Source organism: Prosopis cineraria, unplaced genomic scaffold, assembly GCF_029017545.1.
Source record: "Prosopis cineraria cultivar Desert tree isolate PC_DT_omini unplaced genomic scaffold, ASM2901754v1 PC6, whole genome shotgun sequence".
Classification (NCBI taxonomy): domain Eukaryota; kingdom Viridiplantae; phylum Streptophyta; class Magnoliopsida; order Fabales; family Fabaceae; genus Prosopis; species Prosopis cineraria.
Window position 1 is genome coordinate 36,249,754 of NW_026555337.1, and position 13,612 is coordinate 36,263,365.

Consider the following 13,612-nt stretch of genomic DNA (forward strand, 5'->3'; position numbering starts at 1 on the left):
TCTGATGCTTCATGGCCTTATTAAAACTTGTCTATGGTTGTATTCTATTTGTGATTTATTTGAGACCGCTTGATAGTCGTTAAGACTTTAATTAAAATAATGTTGCAGAAGTAAAGACTGGGACTAGAACCAATGGTTTGTGATTCTGAATTGTTAACTGTTTGTAAATATTTAGTGGCATGATCTTTAGGTGAGAGTTAGAGGACATGGTATATGAATATCAAGGTGGTATGGTGAAAAATGTTGCCAACTTGACAATCAAACCATTACTGAAATTAATGTTTGGTTTTTTGAATTGGTCTGTATTTTAAAAGCTTAGATTAGATTCAATCCCCGAACTATATTGTGATGTGTTTGGAATTTATGAGGATTTGAAGTTAAATTTGAATTAAGTCTCCCATTTAGAAATACAAAAATTTATGAATTTGAATCTGCTTTTCAAATTATAAATTTTTTGCAATTTTAAATTCTTTCCATAATTTTATTACTTCAAGCCTATTGTTCTTTTTGCATTTTCACTATTGGTACTTCTACAACTCTCATATATTTCCTCATCTCTTATCAATTAAAAAATAAACATAAATTTTTTATTTCTAATTTTTAATATTTGCTTTGAATCTCAGTTCATATATGTCTTCTTTATTTAATTTTTTTAAATACCTAACAAAGAATTTTAAATATATAAATTTCAAATACAAGGTGTCAAATATGAAATTCAAATCTAAATCCATTAATCCAAATGCTCCCTCATCTTATATAATTGATGGTTTAACATATGAAAAATTACTCCTAATGTAATAAAGATAATTTTTTCAATTTAAATCTAAATTATTTTTCAATCAAGTAAGTCCTTCATAAAGGTAATTGTAACTCTTTGATGTATTAAAATTTATCCGTAATTTAAAATAAGTCATTTGAGGAGGTCAATCCACTTAAATAAGTAGATATAATCAACTACCATAAAATGAAACCCATGGAGAAAGATATAGAATTTTTTCTTTTACTTTTTTTATATCGTAATTAATCTTCCATTGAAAAAATGCATTAGAGAAATTGAATGGAAAAATCGTTAAACTCTAGTATAGGAAATACACGGGTAGAACTAGCCAAAATTAATCTCAAATGTGTTAGCCAAAAGATAAAAGATAAAATCTCATACAACACAAATGGAATCCAACCCCATCCTCATGGAAGTTCTATTTTGATTAAAAAAGAAAGTACTAGGCAAGCAAAAAAATTTATCTTTGACAAATCAAGAGTGACCTTTTAAAGATTAAATTTTCGTTTATTTAAAAATATTTATCGTATATTTTATATTCTACTCTTTCCTTCTAAGAAGTCAGCATTTTTCCACTAAGTTCTTCGCCATCACCGAAAAGAAAGCCTTTGGTTTTCATTGGAATAGCAGCAAATAATTTATGGCAAATTTGCACTCACGATAGAGGCTCGTATCTATTTGATCAAAGCCTAATCTAGCCTATCCTATTTTCACTCCTAGTAACAATGCACCATTTTGAACTACCATATATTCCATAACAAACCTTTTGTTTCAATTAGATGATAATCCCAATGTTAATCAAAGAGCAATCACAAAACCATGATTGACTTTAGTCACCATGAAAAAAAAAATTCTGTGAAAACATCAAAGAAATAAAGGTCACTAATTCAAACCCATCCATAATGCTATCTATAGCTTCAAAAATTAGGGAGGTCACATCCTCATTTGCAGCAGTAATAACAGTACGGGTTGCTCCAACCTCTATTGAAGCTCTGTGAGGTTCCTGCACATGAAGAACACTGGTACTATGTGGTTCTGTATTACTTGTAACATGTTCCAGAGTTGCATTAATGCCCAACTTTGATAATGCTGTCAAAAGCCTTCCCATATCAGGTGAACCCCAATGAAGCAGAGGCCTACTTTTTGACGAATTTTCTTGTTGGTTTTGCAAAAACAAGTGATGCTTAGCATTTTCCAGGATAACTCCCCCTTTAATCTCGAGATATTGATGTCTTCTTTTTCAACTTCTTCCATTAGAACTGAGAAGCCAAGTCTGTTGCAATTTTTAACTCTCTGTTGTCTTTTTGGCATGGTACTTTCAGAGTTTTGCCTTCAGTGTAATGAGAAACTGTGAATGAGCTTGCACTTGGAAAACTGATCTGTGACCTTAAATCCTCAGGAAACTACATAAAAAAATAAGGAGTCAAAAGAAAGTAAGGTCAATATGAAATGTATCCACGTAAGTTGTATAAAATCACCAGAACTATCTTTGGCTGCAATGTCTTCAGCAAAGGTAGTACTTTCTGCAACCTACAAAGTCATCCAAAGAATACTATGATCAATTTTTGGCAGACATTAAACCTAGACGTTCAAACACATTCACAAGGATGTTTTTCTCTAAAAAGGGTGCAAGCAAGACAGGTCCACCCTCTTCTTGGAAAATGTTACTCATCGATAGTGCCACGAGGCCCATAAAAAAATGTCTCATTTGGAAGCACAGAATAAATTGGAATGGAAAGGAAAATTTGATTTGATGGATTAAAAATGATACTTGTATCTTGATAGAGTACCAATTATGGGAGAGAGAATGAATAATTTGAGAAGTTAAAGACATTAAAAATAAATATTATTTTTAATTTATTTTAGATATTTCTATTTAATAATATTATGTAGATTATATTTAGGTATTTAGTTATGTAGATTTTATCTAGATATTTCATCCATATATCTAGTTATTTAGACTTTATTTAGATATTTATTTTTTTAGATTTTATTCAATATTTTATCCAAATATAGATTTTAGGAGATTTTATTCAGTTTTTATTTAATTATCTAGTTATTTAAATTTTATTCATTTTTTAAATTGTATTTAGCATTATAAATGCTTAGCAACTCATAAGTAGGCATATCCTGAATAAAACAGACTTTAAGACTTTTGCCCTTAAGAGACTCTCCTATGCATGGCTATCAAAAGTATAAAACAAGATTTTTGTTCCATATCATCTTGATAAATTTATTTCTTCTATTTTCTTTTATCAATTCTTTGTTCTCCTATTAATATCATAAAGTTAGATTCTTATTTCAGACATTAATAGAAATTTATCTTCCTCACTTCCTTCTACCTATCTAAGATCCTATCATATCTCCAGATAAATATATATATATATATAAGAGAAAATGATGACATCATAAACATTGCATTTTTTAATTAAATGAGATACTAAATGCAGTCATATATTGTTATTGCTGCAACTCATGTTTAATGTTTTGCAGGGTTGGGATAACAACCTGGAAGGCTTAAGTGGAGTTGCAAAATAACTAACAAGAATAAGAAATATGCAAATGAAATTTAAATGAATTTTTTTTTGGGTGAACACATCAGCGCTAACTCTTTAGCGGACCTCTAGCAATTTCAACTAAAGCTTGAAGAGTGATTGATATGTCAAATAATAAAACACATGTTATTTAGGTAGTGGTAGTTATTAAAAGGAAGTTAGGTCATTTGTTGTTTTATTTGACTTTTCTGCACATAAAGCCTATAAATACTAGGTTTTCTCTTAATTGTAATTAGGCTGATATCATAATAAAACATATCATTCAGAAACCTGATTCACCACATTATCTTAATTGTAATTTTTTAAGGTGAATCACAATGTCAATTATGGTTAGAATCACCACATTATTGTGTTATGGCACTCGAATCTGTATATAATGATAATAGCATTACTATATACCCTAGACCTTTGCCTGCTGATCATTTGAAGGTGACTATAATTATTCCAATAGAAAATAATGCTGAGTTGCCACTACAAATAGCAAATGAGGATATATTCACAAGTTTTGACACGGCTAGCACTTATGTGGCCTGGCTTACAATGGTTATTAAGTTACAGGTATAATAATTGCTAGTTCTTTAAAATCATTTATGTTTAATTTTAGCCTTACCAATTAATTTTACATTTTGTAGTCCTCAAAATCTCAAGAAACAATAAAGAAGCCAATCAAATCAAAAGAAAAGGCATAGAAAGAATTTACCTCTATAACTAAGGTAGGGAAGACTAGCATAGAATCTACTCAGCTAAAATATTCTCATTAAAAAACACGTGAAGTGATTATGTGAACAACATTTAAAAATAAGATTCGTGAAATAAAATTTGAAAATGAGATTTTTGGTGAAATGATTAGTGAAAAATTAGTGGCTGAAAATGTTAATGAGATTCTAACCAAGGATTGGCTACAAACCACACAAATTAGTTTATACATCAAGTACTTTCTAAATTTTATTTTTTATTGTGGTATTTATTTAATATTAGTTGCGATTATTTGTATTTTTTTATTTTAGGTACTTGTATCATACTTTTATAGTGCCGAGCTCAATGATGATGAAATTTTCATTTATTAGCCCTCACAATACAAGTTCCTACAATTTTGATTATCATTCTCAAAAAATTACCAATGCATTCAAGGCCAAAAGCAAGAGAGACATATTATTTTGAGCTTGTCACAATCCAGATTGAGTTGTTATTATTATTTATCTTTAAATTTAGTTAACATTTGAGTTAATGAAATATTAGGCAACATTGCGTGCTTGTTTGTATTCATCTTGTCATGCCCCGAAAATAGAGTGACCGACATGGGTGTGAATTACATCACACATTTTTGTAAGCCTCAAAATGTAAATTTGTTTCATTTTCATTTTTTTTTAATAATTGAGTTATATGAAATTATAACACTTTAAATATTAATTGTCACAGCAAAACTTCAATATTTTTATAAAAATTTTGGTAGAACCTGTCCTGTAAATAGGATCTCCTAAAAATTATACAACACAAAAATTTTCACAAAATATAATATCAGTCAGGAGCTTAGCTCCTTCTAGCCAGCAAACAACATATAAATCAAAATAAATTCTAACAATAATCTACATGGAGCAACTAATTTTTCTTTTAAATTAAGATACATATGACTTAAATTAATCTACATGGAGCAACTAATTTTTCTTTTAAATTAAGATACATATGACTTAAATATTTCATAAAAAGGTAACAACACCAAATAAAATTTTCACCCAATATAACTACATTTTCCTTCAGAGATTGGTAGTAGGATCAGCGTCGGCTAATGAATCTGAGACCAAAATAATTTTTCAGTGAATAGCATCCTCAAAATAGAATTCAAAATAATTAAAATAATAAACTCAAATAATCACATAAAATAATTGAAAGATGATAATTCAACATAATAACTTCATAAATCTGTAAATTATAATCATAACCATAAAATAAGAGTGAATTAAAAGCACCTTATTCTATCATGCTTAAAGAAAACAAATTACTCATAAAAAAATCAAAATAGTACATTTATTAATTGAAACCATTAGAACTTTGAATAAGCCAATTAATCAAAGTTTAAAATTTTAAGGACTTAACAGAATAGGTAACAATGCAGACACATAGTCCACGAGGGTAAATAACCAAACACGGCTTATGCCACAAAAACAAACGTGAACACATAGTCCATGAGGGTAAGTAACCAAACACAGCCAAAGCCACAAAACAAACATGGACACACAGTCCATGAGGATAAGGCTAACCAAACATGACTTGAAGTCACGAAACAAACGTGAGTACAAGGCTTGCCAATAATAAACATGAGAACAGAGCTCACGAAAATCAAGCTAACTAGTTATTAACTATAGCGTGCTACAAGCTAACAGAATTGTCTTAGCAACAGTGTTCCGTCTAAAGTCTTCTTAGAAATTACATTTTAAACATGCGAGAAAAATAATTAATTTTAAAATAAAATTTTCGTTCTCAATAATATCAAAATTGCATGAATTGTTTCAATATATAAAACTTGCTCAATTAATACATCAAAGCGAATGTACAAACTTGCATTAATTGTGTAATCAAAAAATTATAAAATTCAATAAACAAAGATGCCTTCATCAATACTAGAAATATATTTCTTGAGGAAAAATAAATGCACATATCACCATCTAATTATCCATCATAAATATTCCATAATTTTCAAAACTACTGTAATTCATAAGAGTAAAATATTTCAAAAAAGTCTATTAAAAATAAAGTAAAAGAAATGCTATTCACTTACTCATCAGAGTTCTAAATTTTAGAGATATTCTTCCTTTAATTCTTGTCAAAGTCCTATTCTTCCACACACCCTATAAGGATATAAATAAATATAATTTTAATAATTAATTTAATTTTTAATTTTTTTTATAATTTATTACACAATCTCAACCAACCACCATTATTTAAAACTCCAAAACCAAAATTCATGCTCTAGAGGTGGCTCAAGTGTTATCATTCACATTACTAGTTTCCTCCAATTTATTTTAATCATGCCAATCTATTTTCTTGAAACATAATTTTCTCTCAAGCTTTACACCAAATACTTTAGGTGCATTATTCTACTCATTCAATTGAACATCTAACAATTTACCAATAACCTTACAAGTTAAATTCATGGGTCAATAACACCCAACTAAGCAAACTTCACCCAAGAATCTATGAAATTCTAGACAAATATAAAATCCAAGTAAACTTCTCCTAACAAACACTTGTCAAATACCTTAGCTACCCATCTTCAAGTTCAAGTTTAGGCTCTTTTCTTCCTATTTCATCCAAACGACTTCTTTAATAGTTTAACAATCTGATTGTATAAATTATCTCAATATTCCAAAGCCATTCCTTCAACAAATATCAAAATACTTTCAAATACAATTTCAGCCCATATTGCTTCATCTTCTTCAGTGGATTAAAATTCCAACTTACTTACTTAATCATCCACCATCCATTCACACGATATAATAAACAAAAAGCAACTCACCTCTCACCCACACGTATATATTCAGCATCTAGAGAGGCAAAATGTCCACGTACTAAAATAATAAGAAGAAAAGTTCAAAACTTCATTCAAAAATCAACAACAATAAAGAAGAAGTAGAGAAAGAAGCTGATAAAAGAACTCACGCACCAACAATAACATCTACAGTGACACACGAACAGAGGTATTGCAAGGTGGAAGTTTCCCGACCATCCTCAACCTCCAGTGACAGCAACAGGAGAGTAGGAGCTGAGAGAAAAGAAATATTGCCGTTCAAACAAGAAAAAAAATGACTGGCGACGCCAAGTAGAGGAAAACAAAAATTAATGACGGCAACCAACATAGCAACTCACCATAACAGAAACAGGGGAAGAAGAAATGGTTGCTGTCGTGCACAAGGGAAAGCTCTGACCACGATAGCAGAAGCACGAAGAAGGAAGAGGTCACACGGAGAAGGAGAAAGAAAGGAAGAATCTCATACAGCCCTTAACCACGCCACTAGTGATGACAGCAATGCAACACAACAAGATGACAATCACAGCAAAGGCACGAACGAGAAGGAGACGCAGGGAACAAAAGGGAGGTAAGGATTTCTGGCATACTCACATCACCGGCAACGACAGCAGCAGTGGGAGGGCGATGAATCGAGATCACGAGGCAGAGGTTTTAGATCGGTGAAAAAGAAAGAATGGAGATAGAAAGATGCGATCCCGAAGCTTCTCCCTCTATCTATTCTGATATTCAGATAGCCGAGGAAAGGAAAAAAAAAAATCTTGTCAAAAGAAGAATTGAGAAAATTACAAGAACTGGCCAAAATTTTTCTATTATAACTTAAATGACTAAGGCATATATTTTTTTTATTTAGAGTCGTTACACATCTATCCTTTCATGCAATTTATTATTTTAACTCATTAAGAAATAGAGACTTTAAAAACTACATATGTATGAGGATATTATTTAATCAGTAAGTTTTCTATTATATATCTTTTACATGTCTATTATAACAATTAGAGTAAGAATGTCCAATTGGTGTGTTTAATTCTTATAAAGCCGTAGCACGTTGCTGAGATGGTGAAGGTCTCCCTCCAAATATTGGAAAGCTTGATCCTGTTGAGTTTTATACATGAAAAAAAAGATTTGTATTATTTGCTTAATTAAACAAGTTGGTGTGCATCTAAATGATTGTTTGATTAATATTTTAAGTTTGTTTTACTGAATATGCTATTTTGGATTGATGTAAAATTTTTAAAAAAATTTGAAATGTCCAATTTATAGGGGAGATTCTATGGATTTTTGCTAACAAATCAGAATTATATATATAATTTCATCCCCAAAATGTTAGTAATTAAGTTGAAATTTGTTTTTATCACATTTGGATAATGACATCTTTTATTGTTTTATAGGTACAAACACAAGTACAAGATTAGGAGTATGGATACTATGTGATGAAGTTATGAGAGAAATAATCACATAACAAGAGTTAATCATTCTTAATAATGTAAGTCAAGTGTTTTAAAATTAAGTTAATATAATGTTAATTACTTATATATCACTTTCATTTCTCATGTAGTATTTTATGGGAGCAAGTACTTCACATTTTGTTATGGGGCAAATAGAAGATGTAATTGAAAAGTGGTCAGAATATATAATTGGTTGGTTGTGATAGGTAACTAGCTTTCAATGTTAGAAAAACACAAATAGTTTCATTTGTTAGATTTGCTTGGGATTATACAAGTTGGGAAATATAAGTAGTTAGGTTGTTTTATTTGCAAGTTCTTTCATTGTATACAAATTGTTATGTTCAATAATATTGTTTTTGGATATTAGGATTAGTAATTTTTAAGAGATACAAAGGAGGTAGCTTAAGAAAATTTAAATTATAAAAAAAATACATACAGGAGTGCTCTAAATTAGAGCGCTCCTGTAAAAGTGGAATAAGGAAGTGCTTATGGTGTGAGTGCTCCAAATGCCTCAACATACAGAGTACTCTAGAAAAAAGCACTCCAATATCTTGACATATGTGAGCACTCATGATAGGAGCACTACCATATGAGGCATAAGGCATACAAGAGTGCCCGTTATATGGTCGTTTATCAAAGTGCTTTTTCCCTACATCTACAGGAGTGCTTTTTTGTAAATGCTCTCATAGGTCAAGCATATGAGAGCGCTTTATAAAGCGCTCCCATGCATACCAGAGCACTGGATAAGGGAGTGCTTAGGAAGCACTTTTGGAGGCCAAAAATAAGCGCTCTTATAGAGTTATTTTGTAGTAGTGACACAGACGGTGTAGTGAGCATTTTTTTTTATGCAAATTGTTCCTACAATATTAATGTCGAATAGTTGGTGGGTTGGTGAATTAAGGTTATACACTTTTAAGGTATTGAAATTATTGTCTGTTTAGAACAATTATAATTTGCGTCGTAAAAAGTTTAATATGATCTTTTAGATATGAGAAATGTAGTTGTAGATTTATAAGTTGTTTGAGTGATGCTAAGATAATTGAGATTTACATTTTAAGGAAAAGGATCGCATGAGTTGTGGCTTGCAATTCTTTGAAAAGTAAATTCATTGATTAATCCCAACCTTTCAATCCTAAGGATCATTAAGAGTTGTTGTAAGTTAAATGAGCAAACCCATGAGTTGGGTGGGTTGTAAAAAATTTTGCTAAGCCCTTGATAGCAGTGAAATATGCCATTACAAATTAAGTCAATTTGCAACTCATAGATCTTTCTTGATTTCCATATCAAATTTTAGTTCTTGTTATAGTGTTGATTAACAATATTAAATGTCAGATAATTATCAAAATAAAATATTTTGGGAGGCGGAAATTGATCATAATTTTAGTACGTAATTAAATCCAACTTGCACTAAATATTGAGATAAGAGAGTCCAAAGTGGTCACACGCAAAACAGATAAAGAAAGACAAGGTTGTGCCTCTGATAAAAAATGACTGAAACAGACTCGAATTTAGAGGAAATATGAAATATGACATGCACCACCACATACACTAAGATGAACTAATGAACTCGAACATTATTCATCATAAGTTGCTTCATCGATTAGAAAAGATCAGCGAAGTACTTAATCTTATTATTGTCCCAGAAGTGTGAGCAGAAACTTCTTGTAATCTCCAGAAGCTTCCTTGGCCACTGAATGCTCCAAATGCACACTGTTCATCTTGTAATAAAGATCTTTTATGTCTCTCAAATCCCTCTCAGCCCTTGTCACGATGACACGTGTCAGTGCATCCCTGTAATTCCCTATCCTCTTAATCGCATTACGCAAAACCTATATATAGATATAAATAAGAAATTTTCCAGCCACGTTAATCTGTCACTTGGGAAAATACGAGTTTAATCTCATAAGAAAAGTAATATTGTTATAATTACAAACTTAATTATAGAATTTAATCTACCTTTTCATAGTGCTTTTGATGGTCATTGATGCAACGAATGGCAGTGTGCACTGCCTTGAGGAATTCATCAGAGGCATCATCCAACAATTTCTACACAAATAAAATCAAGAAATAATTAGTATAAGGAAAATTTTTAAATAATAATAAATATAATCAAAATAATTATTGAACCTTGGTGATGGAAGTTCCATGATCATCTTTGTAGCGATTGAAAGTTGCAACAAGTTGAGTCTTACTTCTGGTAGTGAGAATCCTTATAACCTCTTCGTGATTGCCACTCTTGCGTTTCAGAGCATCATGAAGAATGTTAGCTTCAGTTTGTGCCAACCTTGCATTCATCTCATCACCTTCGAACCTGTAAGAGCTTACCAGCCCTACCAAAAGCTGCTCAAAATAATTAATCAACTTAGATTACTGTTTATTCAACCTTTAAGTAATACGAATGAACAATGTATATATATATATAGAATTAATATCTAACTTTACTCTTTAGAAGGAACGTAACATTTGAGATCTTAAATTTTTTTTGGTAGAAAGTTAACTTTTGTTAATAACATTGTACCGTTTTCAATTACTAGAGGGAAATAAGCATAAAAAAAGAAAAAGTTTAGGATTATATGAGCTCCTAAATCTATAATTTAATAATGCATGATAGCATTGCCCTTTAACCCATATTACACTAGCAAACTTATATAAAGTTCAGTTAATTACCAGTTAACGAGGGTATGTTGACTTAACCATTGGTCTTATTGATTTGAGACCTAGCTCGGTATATGCAATACACTAAAAACTCATTGGGAGATAAACTTTCCACCCATATTTAGTTCGATTTGGATTAGTTAGAGTTCACTAATACTTTTGAAAACCAGATGGTTTGACACACACACACACACACACCCCCATTCTAGGAGAAAAAAGGTAACATGTAAACGTAGGTAAGCTAATTGATGATGTTTGCATTAAGGAAACTAAAGCTTACCTGACGAAGATAACCAGTGGTATGAGAAGCAACATCTTCATCCAAAGAACGCTTATAACGATTGTGATAAGCTCGTCTCACAGCCAAGAGCTCTTCAGAAGAATAAATACAAGCGATTTCCACTATGACACTGTAATCAACATTCTTGCTATTCCTAATGGCCACATTTGCCAACACTGCATCTCGATCTGTTGGTTCCAACACCCATCGATACATAGCTCTCTAGGTTTTTTTTTTTCGCATAAACTTGTAATTACACAACTGTGGAAGACTAAAATACTAATTTAAATAAATGTATAAGAAGCCACACACACACACACACACACACAGTTTCTATCATAGGGTGCATTCTAAAAGAGTTCTTTGGTCCTTAATACTCTCTTCCGTCTTAAATATAAACATTTTCTTTAGCTAATATTCGTTCAAAATATAAGCAATTTAGTATATGTAAAAAAAAAATCTCTTATTTTACCTCTTATATTTATTAACCTAGGTCTTATGTAGATTTTCTCTCAGTCATTGTGTTGTAATTGAGACTAAAGATAAAAAGAGAAAATAATATATATTTTTATAAGAATAAGAACTTTATTGGCATACAATTTTTCCTAGAAACTGCTTATATTTTAGATCGGAGGGAGTACAAGGCATTTGATAAGGTATTAATTATATATTTTTCAATATTATCCTATTTAAACTCATTAACTATGAGAAAGAATGTAGTGCAAATTTGAAAAGTTTTCATTTAAAAAGGGATAAAATTAAAAATTTATTTTATTTTTAGACAATATTTATAATCTAACCACTTGCCTCTTCTTGGTTCCGACAAGGTAGTTAAATATGCTTGTAACATAGAGGAGAGGAAATATGATGGTGTACCTCAAAGTCACCAGAAAGCTCAGACTCGAGCCGTTTGATGAGATTCTCTTCATAAATTTCTTCATAAGCTTGTCTGATTTGCTGAATTTGAAATGAATTTCTGTGACCCAATATTGCTATTAGTGCCTTCTCATCAGTGCCCCATCCTACAAATATTTAATCCACAATATCAGGAACATTACATTCTCTGCAGTAATCAAACCTGAACATAATTAATCTTCTCTTCTATCAATGGTCATTGAGTCTAATATTTGGGAAATTTGATGTCATTTATGTCAGATATTGAGTTCAGATTGTGTGGATTAATAAAAACTATGTTAAAAATTTACTTTTATTTGAAACCCAACCTGACTTATAATTCGGATAGTTTTGTGGTATTTATTACCTCTAGATCCAGATTAAAATTAGTAATACTTCATTTTTGGTGATTAAACCTAGTTAAAATTTTCACTTTCATCAACGTCAATTAATCGAGTCAAATGGATGGGATTTAAGCAAAAGTAAATCTACGTATTTGCTGGTTAATAATCTACGTATGTCAGCTAATCTTAAGTCCAAAATTTATAAATAAAAATACAGTTTTAAAAAGACTTCTGATAATTAAAATTTTGAATAATTAGTAGAACTAAATGCTAGACAATTTATTGACATATATATAAATATATGAGGTTTACAGAAAAAGATCTTATACCTTTGACAGCCTTGTGGAGAGCCTCAGCATCTTGAACAGGAGAGATTTCATTAGGAGCAATCAAGGTAGCCATTGATGAAAATTGCTTGGAGCTTCTTTTCAGAGCTACAGATGAAGAAGAAAAGGGATACGTCTATGGAGAATTTAGGGTTTGATGGAAACCACAATTTATAATCCAAACAGGCTTATTCTTTGGAATCCACGCCTACTCATGCTTGGCTGAAGTACTTTATATTATTATATGATTAACATAATTAGTACTCCCTCTCTGTCATGATGTAAGTTACTGTTAATTAATTTATATTTATAAAAAAAGTTGGTATAAATTTTAATTTTTCTAAAAAATTTATACCTTTTCCATTTTATCCTGAATAAAATGAATATAATATTTGACTTATTTAAAACACTAATTAATTATTTGAGTCAAATATAATAAAGTAAGTGTATAATTGAAAAAAAGTATATCTACAACCAACATAATACTTTATATTTTGGATCAACTGAGGATTCTAGATCAGACTTCCTATATTGTGGTTTAGAAAAAAGTAATGGTTAATAATACTCCCTCCAATCTTAAATATAAGGTTATTTTAAAGATTTTGGTTTGATCCTAATTTCTTCTTGATTTTCTTATTAAAATTTCCTTTTCCATAATACCCCTATTCATGGGAGCATTTTTGTGCTAGTGCATTAAATTACGGCAGTGTTTATTTTTGAAAATATGTCATAAATTTCTTATATATTAATTACTGTTGTGTTATTCAAGTGTAAGTGAATTTCACATAAAGTTGAATTTAATAACTAAT

The 13,612-nt window shown here is 30.4% G+C and overlaps 1 protein-coding gene across 2 annotated transcripts; it reads right to left on the bottom strand.

Annotated features, from left to right (window-relative positions):
* Window positions 1-9,672: 9,672 nt before the first annotated feature.
* Window positions 9,673-12,920, bottom strand: LOC129313075 (annexin-like protein RJ4). Of its 2 annotated transcripts, none has more exons than XM_054955923.1 (6): window positions 12,807-12,920; window positions 12,116-12,261; window positions 11,240-11,461; window positions 10,432-10,644; window positions 10,261-10,350; window positions 9,673-10,133 (listed from the first exon to the last, which is right to left on the bottom strand). In XM_054955923.1, the coding sequence occupies exons 1-6, from the start codon at window positions 12,877-12,879 to the stop codon at window positions 9,936-9,938; spliced, it is 942 nt and encodes a 313-aa protein (XP_054811898.1). In that variant the 5' UTR covers window positions 12,880-12,920; the 3' UTR covers window positions 9,673-9,935. The 2 variants fall into 2 exon arrangements, with proteins under 2 accessions (XP_054811898.1, XP_054811899.1); XM_054955924.1 differs by having other exon boundaries at window positions 9,928-10,095.
* Between the last annotated feature and the right edge of the window lie 692 nt (window positions 12,921-13,612).